Source organism: Oxyura jamaicensis, chromosome 19 (assembly GCF_011077185.1).
Source record: "Oxyura jamaicensis isolate SHBP4307 breed ruddy duck chromosome 19, BPBGC_Ojam_1.0, whole genome shotgun sequence".
In the NCBI taxonomy this organism is placed as follows: Eukaryota; Metazoa; Chordata; class Aves; order Anseriformes; family Anatidae; genus Oxyura; species Oxyura jamaicensis.
Window position 1 is genome coordinate 11,515,448 of NC_048911.1, and position 12,245 is coordinate 11,527,692.

At 36.9% G+C, this 12,245-nt stretch overlaps 1 protein-coding gene across 3 annotated transcripts in view; it reads left to right on the forward strand.

The window, feature by feature from the left end:
• PITPNM3 (PITPNM family member 3) overlaps positions 1–12,245 on the forward strand; it is a 74,678-nt gene that overhangs the window by 49,743 nt on the left and 12,690 nt on the right. For 2 of the 3 annotated variants that reach the window (XM_035342784.1, XM_035342786.1), the window contains 3 exons: positions 231–412; positions 2,864–3,033; positions 6,272–6,442. In XM_035342784.1, coding sequence (XP_035198675.1) covers positions 231–412; positions 2,864–3,033; positions 6,272–6,442 — 523 coding nt within the window. The remainder of the gene's footprint in view (positions 1–230; positions 413–2,863; positions 3,034–6,271; positions 6,443–12,245) is intronic. The other variant, XM_035342785.1, reaches the window with a different exon arrangement.

The following is a 12,245-nucleotide window of genomic DNA, read 5'->3' on the forward strand; positions in this document are numbered from 1 at the left end:
CCCCCCCCCCAAAAAAAAATCATTCTCCTTCTCTCCTTCCAGCTTTTAGGCTATAGATCTTACAGGGTAATTTAGTCTTCATCTCTTTCCATATCTTCTCCAGCAACAGGAAGGTCTAACCCCTCCCACCCTTTCTTGGATAAAATGTATAAATGCAGCCTTTTTATGTAAGCTCTGTTGTATTTTGGTCCCTTTCTAAATCTTCCTTTTGCTCTGTTCATTCTCTGTAGGATAATCCCCTTTTAACAGAGGACTCCAGTCTGGGTGGCAGCAAACGCCTGAGCAAAAGCAATATTGACATCTCGGAAATCATGGAGGATGAGGACCCAAGGCAGCCGTTGCCTAGGAAACAGAGTGACTCATCCACCTATGGCTGTGATACTATAACCCAGCATCATGCTTTCCTGTCTAGGTAACTAGTGTGTGATGACTGAGTAAAAGAAATAGGCTTGCCACTAAATGCAGCCTGTCACTGACAGTGGAACAGAATCATTTTTATTGGTTGTGGTGTATTTCTGGAGGTTTGTTTCAAGTCCCTGCAAATACTTTTCAAAGAAAACCATGGATTTGGTGTGTCTAGCATTAATTTACTCACTTGTGGAGAGTTTTTTATTTTATTTAACTTTTATTCATTTGTGTGAGATTTGAATATGCAAAACTGAATGTAGGTAGATTCATTTCTTCAGTGGGGCCCAAACACATCATGATGGATGAATGCTTTATAATTCTGAATTACTGTTACATTTTTCTTGGACTTCACTTACAGGCTTTCCATTATTCTCCAAAGAGTGAGATAATTGCTTTTGGTGTTCTAATTGGTATACAAGCTATACAGAGCATATTTAAAAGAAAACAACAGCTAAAACTGTGTAAATGTGTGGCCCAAATGGGGTGGAGGCTGGGGGCAAGATTTAATCTCATTAGCTTTCTTGGGTCCTAAGAAACCTTTTAAATACAAATATGATGGAAAAATCAGCCTTCTTTTTGTTTACCTTGTTGTTTCTGCCTGTTCTGAGCTTTTGCTTGCTTTTTACTTCTGAATTATTTGTGCTTTTTATTCCCCTATCCATCTCATTTCCTTTATTTCATCGGGAGTGATGCAAATGGAGAAGTCTTAACGTATGTTCAAGTTCTGCTACAGTTTAAGTAAAGTGCAGACTTACTATTGTGTTGTACTTCAGTCTGGCAGTTTTGTTAGTAGCAGCTTATGGTAATTTTATTGCCTCAAACTTATTGGTTTGTGTTTTTTTTTTTTTTTTTTTTTTTTTTTTTTTTTTTATATCAGCATGTTGTGTCTTCCCTCTGAGGCAAAATGGTTGGTTTTGCTTTTCCACAACTGAAAACTTGTGAAGATTTTTTTTTTTTTTTTTTTTGTCAGTTATTTTAGATTCCTCTATAGGAGTGCTGGGCTATGTATAAAGTACGGTGCTGGATTGTATAAAGAACTTCATACTTGGGGGATAATAGAATAATTAAAAAGACAAGATAACTGTCTTTTTACAGGTCTTCTCTTTTAATATTCTGAATATCTGTATTTTAAACTAAAAGCTTTCCACAGAGCTGTACTTAAGCAAGAAGTTGGAACATGTTATCTTCCATTCACATTTTGGATGCCTCAAACTTTAGGCTGTTACAGTTACTTGAGAAGAGTTGCGTATACCTAGACTAAAGGAGGCAGAAAATATTCCTTGATAAGGTGGGAGAGGAAAGTGTCAAATCAAGCCAAACCATATCATCCTTTGCCCCACCCTGTACATGGAGATTCCTAGCCTTCAGTTTCCAGCCTGTGAGACTTCCATAAGATCACTAGACCTTTTTTATCATGCTTATATACTGCTATTTGGAAGTAGTGTGTCAGTGTGAGTAATGAGGTTACAAAGATCCCACTTTCACAGAGAAATTGATTTTTGAGTTACTTTTTTGATCACTTTTGAGGAGTTTTGATTAATAACAGGTTATAATTTGAGAATGTTATTAGGTTCTCAGATTGAAAGAATTGTCTTGGTGTTATGGTCTGACTTCAGGGTTTCTGGATTCTGAGCCATGATTGGCCATTGATGTAAAGTGTAGTGTGCAGATAACTCATGAGGGCTTCAGTGATAGCATGGTCAGCATCTCTCAGTCAGGTTTTGCATGTTCTGGCGACATTTTCTGCCCTGTCTCAGGATGCTTCATGGGTAAGAGGGGTGTATATGTATGTATGCTACTGTTCTGCATCTGAATGTAGTAATTACATCTCTCACAAAGCTAAATGAGGGGTGAGTATTTTCTTTGTCCATGAGAGATGGGTGATCTGTATTTACCATATGCATGTATGGCACAGAAAATAAATGAAAGCATTTAAATCGCTTAAAATATGAAAATATATCTATAAACATCACTAATTTTAACCTGTAATAACTAGTTAATAACTAGTTGAAAAGTAGTAAACTTTTGTTTCATAGCTCACAGAACACATAAAAGCAATGCTTTTTATGTACTCGTACAACTGTAACATTTTAATACCATTGTCCTTACACAAGTTGAGTAGGTTCAAATTTGTAGCAAAAGTTGCAGAATAAGCTTACATACATCTGTACAGCTAAAAGGGAGGGGAGGTAGACTTCAATTTTAAGAGTCCTTGCATAACTTACTGATAAAGTGTTTTAACTGCAGAAAACTTGTATGTTGAAGGTAGTAAACTTAATTAATGGCCACACTGGAAATAATAAATGGCTGCTATACTGTAATTAATCTTTTCACAGTTTAAGGCATATTGCTTGGATCTTGATGCAGGTGCTAGAGCTTTCTAAGCAGCCTGGTTTTGGAATGGATTTCTTCTCTGGATTGATTATTGTTGAATCAGTGCGTTTTCTTTGCTCAGCATCCACTCAAGTGTGCTGAAAGATGATGCAGACTTTCTTCCTGTGAATTCCAGTCTCTCAGAAGTAAACCTGGGCCGATTTGAATTTGAGGTGTCTGATTTCTTCATCTTTGGATCACCACTTGGTTTGGTGCTGGCCATGAGGAGTACTGTTCTGCCAGGCCTGGATGGTAAGCTCTTTCTGGAGTTAGAATACAGGCTTTTTAATGACCTCTGTAAACAAAGAGACACATTTAAAAGGAGGTAAATAAAAGAGTCTAATTAAAGACTGGGGAGTGAAGTAAGTTTCTTCTTCTAAAAGATGTGAATGTTAGTGTAGGTTGGTACTGAGTCATGAGGTGGTGAGGTTTGTTCCGGTGATGTCACTGCTCACCCATTTACAGTAGTGTGTCTTTTGCTCTGCTGTTGATTGTAAATTCCGTAACATACAACATGAAGCTTATACCTCACCAAGGAGCAGTCCTTGAAAATGACACCAAAAATAACATCTGTTCTTAGTACAGCATTTCATCTTGTTCACTTCTGGCTTCATGTGTAAATTTCAACCCCATTAGTGCTGGCTGTGAGCCATTTTTAACTCTGGTAAGAGCATGGTGATCAGGATATACAGGATTTTTTTTTTTTTAATATATCTGGATTTTTTTTCACTTATTTTAAAGGGCTTTACTTTTCAAAATTCAGTGTGTCTCTTGCTTCTGTGCATCATTTGAGATTTGGATAGCAAGGCATCTTAATGGGAAATGATATGTTCAGTTATTAGATGAGGGAGAAAAATCCATTGCAGTTATATAAAGAGACAAATACAAAGAGACAACAATTCAGGACTCCCTTTTTTTTTTTTCATTATAAGAGTTCAATTTATACACTTTTGAGTAATGTCATTCGGATATCTATCAAATGTTGCATTTAATTGCTGGAATAAATTGGAAAGGAATATGAACTGAACTTTATTTTACTTACCATAAGTAAAACAAAAAAAAAGTCTATAGGTGGCTTCAGACATCTCTTAGGAATTTTTTATCAAGTTTGTGGCTTCAGAGGAGAATATTATTAAACTTTCATTTTGCATTTCTTCTGATTGTTTGATGTACAGATCATCCTTTCTAGAAAAATCAGCATAAAACAGATAGTCTGAGCAGGTTTTGGTTATCCTGCAGCTGGAAACTTGGTAGTTGCCAGTGATAACAATCTAAAATGTTTTACAAATAGTGCTTTGGTAAAATGGTGTTCATGGGCATGCATCATCGCTTCTACTTCAGGCAGTTAACTCAGATACTATGTGAGGAGCAGTCTAGTCTTCATCTGTCATCAGTGGATTGCGTTTAGTTACCCTCTGAAGAGCTGTGCCATTTTTCCTTCATACTAGGTTTAGCAAGACTTGAAAAGGTGCCTGCCTGCCTGTGCAAATGTGGGCTGAGTATGCATTTGGTTGCTGGGGTTTAATGTATTTTGCATATCTGACAATAACGTATTTCAACAGCTTACATGGGCTGAGTGTTATTTGACACTACCAGTAGGATAATTTGGAGAAGCAGGTAGAATTTTCCTCTTAAACATTAATTCAAAAGGAATGTCATCCTTTCTTTCCTCTCCCATGTCACAAATTCCTTGTGGCCTCACATTGTGTCCTAGCTGTTCATGAGGTATGACACCCCATTCTAGTTCTGTTATGAGCAACTGGAATTTTCTCTTTTTCCAATAGTCCTGTTTCTGTCCCTGTTTGAAAAAAATATATGAACATGTGCCTCATCTTCAGAATTAATGTTTTTCTGAACTTGAACCTCAGTGCTGAAGTATCGTAGTATGATAGAATGTCTTGGGTTGGATGGAACCTTAAAATGATCTACTTCCAACCCTCCCTGCCATGGGCAGGGATGCCATCCACTAGATCAGATTGGACAAGGCCCCATTCAGTCTGGCCTTGAACACCTCCAGGGATGGAGCATCCAAAGCTTCTCTGGGCAACCTGTTCCAGTGCCTCACTACTCTTAGAGTGAAGAATTCCCTCCTGATGTCTAAACTAAATCTATCCTCTTTTAGTTTAAGACCATTCCCCCTTGTCTTATCCTTATCTACCCGAGTAGAGTCCCTCTCCATCCGTTTAAGTATCTTTGAAAGGTTTTTACTATGAGCAATAAAAGGGTAATTTTCTTACCAATTTAAATAAAAACATTCTGTCCCTCTGCTATAGCTTTTACAGAACGGAGGTTGCTGCAAAGTGCTGCTATGATCTGCTTATGGCAACACCGCTTTGACAACTCAGAAGTAGTCTTAGAAGTTCAGAACTTGGTAACATCAATATAGTCTACATCAAGATTTTTCCCTGTATGCCATTAATAACAGCAAGCAACAGAATAAATATTTTTAGAGTCCTTCCAGCAACATGGGAAGGACTTGAGAAAATCTGTAAGAATGTAGTGTTCTCTGATATAGGTAGTTCATTGTGACTCTGACTGCAGCAGAGAAAGTTGAACAGTGTCAGGTTTTCTCAGCACGGTTTTGCTGCTGTACAAATACCTTTACTGCTGCTCTTGAAAATTAGAACGAACCTAATTAGTGTGCTTTGATTTTAATTTTTTTTATATCTGTGATTGGTGCTCTGATAAGAGGTGTCATTTAAGACAGATTCCATCAGATCTAATATTCAATAACACTGTCCATAATGAATTCATCTACCCAGGCTGGCAAGATTCAGAGTGATTAAAGTGTAGTATAGCTCAATGAGAAGGGACTACACTTACTGTCGTACAGATTTTATCCATCTTGTGTGATCACTCATCTAAGTTATGCTGCAGTGCACTGTAATCAATCAAAAGAATGCCCTGCTAGCTGAGTAAGTGGATGGTTGACAAATACCCATTTCCAGTTGCAGCCCCCAAAACCCTCAGAATTTTCATATCTTCAGCAGGAATGTTAAACATTGCTCTGAGTATGACCAGCCTCATTTCTATGCATTAGCTTTCATAAGGTGACTTCAGACACTGCAATAATGTCACCTATCTTCTCTGTATCTCATTTAGATTTTAGTCCTCTATGTGCAACAGGCCTGTTAAACCATTTTGCTGGTAAATACTTGAAGTGCTGAGAGCATCATAGTTGTAATGCTCAGTAACAAATTTACAAGACTTTTGAACTTCTTTTTACTTCCTTGCTTTTGTCTTGTTTCTCTGTCTCGTCTTCATGTCTGCTACATGCCTACATCTGAGATTGTGAAGTCTCTTTAAAATTCTTTTGCAACAAAATGTTCGTTACAGAGGAAATTGTAACTGATTTACATAAATTTCTCATGGCCAGATATGTGCTAGTCTGGAGTTGCAGAAGACCATATTAATCATATTTATATATATAGACTCCTTGAAAATTGTAAAGGTGCAATACTGAACTCTCTTTCTTTGATTCTCATCCAAGTATGCCAGGTCCGCCCAGCCTGCAGCCAAGTTTACAGTTTCTTTCACTCTGCTGATCCCTCTGCCTGCAGACTTGAACCATTGTTGGAGAAAAGATTTCATCTCCTGCCTCCATTCAGTGTCCCACGGTACCAGAGATACCCACTGGGGGATGGAAGATCTCACCAGTTAGGTACAGTACTTATTTTCCATAGTTCTCTTTACCTGTTCTTCTCTTGAGCTTTATCTTCTTACACAGCTCAAGAGGATTTGAAGTACAAATGTGCTTCCATGTTAAAAACCAGTCATCTGGGACAGAAGGGTACAGATATATTTAGCAAGTATTGAACCAAAGATCACTGAGAAAAACTGATTCTTGCATGTGAGCTTTTGGGATACTAGCTCTGTTAAACAGTGTTTGGAAAGTGAACCATTGCTTTAGTTGAAGAGTCACTTGCATGCTTCCATGTCTGAGTTGATTGATACCATCATTTTAGACTATTTATTTTTACAGTTAGTCGAACTTTGCCTACGTATACCAGTTGTTTTAGATGTTGTTTCTCTTGGTCACTTGTAGTAGTTTTATCACAGATATCTATTAAGACAAATTATAGCACTAGGAAAATTGTCTTTTGATCTGTTCTTTTGTTGTTAGACTACTAAATAGTAATCATATTCAGCAATGGATGTTTGAATCAGGAAAAAAAGAAACTGATTGGGGAGGAAATAGAAAGACATGGATTTTGTTGTGTTGTAACAATGATGTTTTGACTTTTCATATAAAAAAATGAGATAGTTGTACAAATGTGCAGTATCCTGACATGCCATATTATGCAAAAAATGAATTTATCAGTGTATGTGTACACGCATACACATTAGATTTATTCTTTTTGCTATACATTCAGACATGAATTCAGGGCTCAGCAGAATATTTCAAAAGGCTTTTCAGGATTTGGAGTTTCATGTCAATGGCTAATACAGTAAAATGGCAGTATTTTCTTTTTATTAGAACTGGGTGAATATAGATCATTGGGAGCCTCTTCTGTGCAGTGTGATACACACACATCCCTTCCTTTTCTCTGCCAAAAGTAGTGTGTATATTGGATGCAAATCAGTCTAAATCTGATTAAACCAATTTTTGGAAAACTACAGCAGATCATGAATTGTATCATTTCACATTCATAACAACCTCTTATCTAGGAAAAACTCAGCAGTACTAAGTTCTCAGATAAAAATTTGAAACAGGGCACTTTTATGCAATAGTTGTTCCTTATCATAGCATATAGTTGTTTCTGTTGCAGATGTCTTTAAGGAATAACAATAATTAGTATTCAGATTTAGTATTAATCTGTAGTTTCTATAGTACTTAAAACTGTGACTGGTAGAATGACACAAAAAATGTTATGAAAAAACATGATATTAAAGTACTTGGATTTTTTTTTAACTAGGAAATGAGATGGAATAGTCTTCTTAAATTCATTCAAAGACCACTGTTCATATGAGTAGGTAAGCATTAAACAGCATGAGAAGAGCAAGCATCATGGTTACACATGAGCTGCTGAGCTGTGGGCATCCGTTCTGGGAATCCTACAAATGTTGATGACAAGGACAATATATAATAACAGTACTGAAATTTGGTTGGGAAAACAAATATTCTGGTTCTACAAATGAGATTTATTTTCATTTTTACAACATAAGAGTCTATATTCTCAGTGTTTACTAGAAATCAAGGTTTGATTGGATGGTAGAGAGTCTAGGAGTGGCAGGTTTTTGACAGGATGAATTACCAGATTGTCACCTACTTTCATCATGAAACATAACAGCACAGGTTCAATAAAGGATTTGGAACAAATTCCAATGTCCAGAAGAGAGATTAAGACTTTATCCTGAGAGGGTAAATGACTGTTCAAGTATGAATTTACCTGTGGCTGCTTCCTTACTGTCAGCAGTTGATTTTGTTTTGCTGTCTAGTACAGAATACTGAGGAATACCTTAAGAAAAGCCTTAATATAGTCTCACCCACACCAATTGTCTTAACACTATTAGCTAACTTAACACTATTGCCAAGCCACTGAAAATCCTGAAGATCTGTCTTGTCCTTAGGAATTGACTAAGGAATAGGCAAGCTTTTGGACAGTCCAATCTATGGAATGTGTTCTCTCATCACCCAAGTGTCTGAATTTTCCTACTGCTTGTTTAGACACAAAATTCTGTCCCTAAAACGTATCTCAGGCTATCTGAATACTTCCCTTAGGCTGCTTTTCAAGTTGAAAATGTGTTGCTATATTTTACCAGCTTTGTTGTATTGAAGTAAACTCTTCAGATACTATGATTCTTGAAGCAGAGACTTTATAAGTGATTTGAGAACAAAGGGTGTTCTTTTTTGGTTCATCTAAGGCAGTGTGTCAGAAGATTCTCCTACAAAGCACATAAATCTGGAAACACTGTCTGTTGGATGCATTATAAAAATTCCTTAGGTCTAATGATCAGCAGGTGTTCCATGGTATGGTTTTGTATTAACTCTGCATATTTAACTATTGCTGTGCTTTACATCTAAGCTATGTCATTTCAATGAATATGAAATCCTCTCATTTAAATGCACATGCTTTGAGATCCTCTTGGAATTAAAGATTCTTAATTCACAAAGGATTAATTCTAGTGACTGCACAGGTTTTTTTTTCCTTTTCTCTGATACCTGGGCTTGTTCATTTTCTCCTAAGAACAGATGGTTAATGTTTTTGTTTTGTTTTGTTTTGTTTTGTTTTGTTTTTTGGTTAGTTGGTTTTGTTTTAACTGTGAGGGCAAGGTACAAAGTTCAGACTGTTTTACAACACAGAGAAAGCCATGTTGTTTTGTCTTTTATCGAACAGCACCTTTCTCAATTTTTGCCTATTTGACATTTAGTAATCAGAATGCTTTTGTGATCCTTGACTTCGTGACAGATCCCTGATTTGCCACCACTTGTGTCTTTTGATACCACTAGCATGTGAGATGTAATTTCTTTTTGCTTTGCTGCTTATGGCATGGGAAGGGTTAAAAATATGTTCACTGTTTACTGAAAACACCTGGTTTCAACCTACCCTACTTTTTAGACATTTGACATAGCAGAACTTAGATAATTTTATTTACTATTTACACTTAATAAAGAGTCTTTGAGCTTCTGTCACATTTCATTTTGTAGCACAATTGAAATAAATGCAAATTTCTTTTCTTGCAAAGTTTTATTTATAAGGAATATGTAGGATTGCCAACTGGTATGCTTCATTACAGGTAGATAGAAGTCGAGGTCTAAAAGCACTGTATTTCTCTGATTGTTTATAGAGTAAATACTGAATTGTTAATTTTGTCTGGAGATGATTACTGAATTGCCTGGCCATGAGGAAGTTGCTTTGCCTCTTTGTCTTTGCTGCAACTGTCATAATTACCCAAGCTGAGACTTTGTAAAATGATCTGTCTTTATTATCAAGCTTGATAAGTAAAAATAAAGTTAGACTAGTAATAAGAGCCTATAATGATAAGTAATAATAGCCTCTAAAGGCTCTTAAAGAGCCTTTTGAGCAGATCCTTGGAGCCTTTAACCTCAAATGCTGAGTCATGTGATACTCAGATTCATGAGAAAGATTGTTTTTGGAGGGAAGTGTCTTTTTCAGTTACTTAAATGGAAGAATAATGGAAATTCTCCTCCTTTACAATTCAACAAAAACCCGTCCTTCAGAGATGAAGGCGGACTGCCCTACCTGCTTAACATAAAGATGATTTAGAAAATATGAGAGAAAGGCATTTTTGACAGTTTACTTCCATTTTATTGATATGGTCTCTTCAGAAGAAGAATGGTTACTCAAAATAAAAGTATTAGGAAATAAATTACAGAGCCCCAGATTCTTATTGAGCGGTTGGTAAGCCAGCCAATAATTTGGAAAAGTCAGCGTGTTGTCTGACGACGTTTTCCATTTTGTGCAGTTATCGTTTTTAATTCTCTCTCCATCTCCATATTTGTGGGAATGAAGAACTGAATCTCAAACTTTTGAAAAGTTCTAACAGAGGAGGAAGGATTGGTTTACAGTCAATTTACAGTAGTATCAGTAGAGCAACAACAATTTGGAGGGAGAGAATTTTAAAAGGCACAACAACCCTTTTTATTGAAGTGATTTTTTTAGCACCAGAGAGGGGAAGCAGAAAGTATGTCAGAAAACTGCCAACCACAAGCACTTTCTGGAGGTGTCATTTGTTTTTAGCTCTCATTTACAGAATTTATTGTACTTTCTGTGGAATTTCCTGTCGATTGCAGTTTGATTCGGGCTACTGGTTCAGATAGACGCCTAACAGAGTGCATCTTCCTTGTTCCTTACTCCATATGTCTGTGGATTCTACTGCTCTATCAGCTCTTCAGTGAGTTGTTCTGCTGTGATACTTCAGGCCAATGTGGTTTGGAGTTTGTTGTCAGAAGGACTGAGTGCATACTGGTTCAGTGTTTAGAATGACATAGAATAGAACTTTTACTTCTTTGTACCTCTTGGTTTGCTACAAAGAGCATATAGTACCTCCCCATCTTAGGAAGTAAGTTATAAGAAAGCAGCACTGTTTTTAATTTTCAGTTGTCTGTGTTAGAGATTATGCTTTGCCTGAGACAAGGGAAGTAATAAGATTGGGCTTCCATCTTTTTCACCTCCATGAATCTTTCCTATAGCCACACATAGCTTTTCTTGTTGTGTGGTGTCAGAAAGATTCCTTTGAAAGAACGGTTCATTGCAGTTTTTTTTTTTTTTTTTTTTTTTAATGAAACTCAAAATACACATTCCCATGGAAACTATGATTAAATATATTCTTTGAAACTTTATACCAATCATGAAGTGTTAGAATTTAATTGCTTCTCTGGTTCAATCTGGTCCATCTATTTGTGTTGTCTCATGCAGTTGAGATATTCAGGCTTATGTCGAAAGAAGACAGAACCTTTCCAGCCATGTCTGCTTTTTGGAAGGGACGAATTTGTAGGGAGCTATGAAGCTATTCCTTTTCATTCAATGCTGACAAGTTTTAACCGTTGTGATATCTATAGACACTTATACTCCCAGTGTATCTTTGTAAGCAATGATGTTACTGTAAACAACTTTTATGTTTAAATTCTTAAAAAATCCTGTTGTGTTCTCCTCTGTGCACCGAGGTATCTTTTGCACTAAGAGTTGGTAACACTTGAAAAGTTGGAAGAGAAACTTACCCCAGGCCTCCACTACGTAAAGAAATGTATGATGTAGTAGTCCCTAACCCATGGCCACATGAAAGATGAGCACAGTATGGTCAGTTGTCTGAATGGGACTGAAAAATGCTCAGGAATAGAGCAATATGTCATCAAGGTCCCTCTGCTTTCTTTTTCATCATGTGCATTGAACTGCTTCCCCTTTTCCCTTTGTTCACTACATTTTAATCTCTCCAAGAGGTTTGTTCTCTGAAAAAACTGTAGAGGAGTCAGCTGCTTTTGATGTGCACTTTGCTGTACATCCTGTCTCACAGATACCTTGTGGAGCTTCTGCCTTTGCTGGTTGCAGCAGGGATGTGCAGGCTGCATCAGTAATACTTTTATTTAAATGCACATCTGTTCTTTGAACACCTCAGGAGTGTTGCAGAACACCTCAGGATGAAAGCTTTCTTTTGTTTCATTAAGTAGAGGTGTTAGGCATGGCCCATAGCTCACCTGTCAGAGTGGCACAAATAAATGAAAATTCTGTTCCATTTGTGAAGATGCAAATCAGTAGATAAACTCTCTGTAAGCTCTCTTTCTCAAGTGGTTTCACTCACCTCAGGAAAACAAGAGGAGTGTCAAAGACGCCAAGGATTGCATAGCTCTTCTCAGAGAGTGACTTTAAAATAGGGAAGGTTGAGTGGGAGGCAGCCTCCCAGCGGCATTACGCATTTTGGAAGATCTTACTTAGCTGCCATTGCATTTTTATGGCAGTAGGATATGCTTTCTCCATTTTATTGTGCTGTCTCATGCTGCTCTT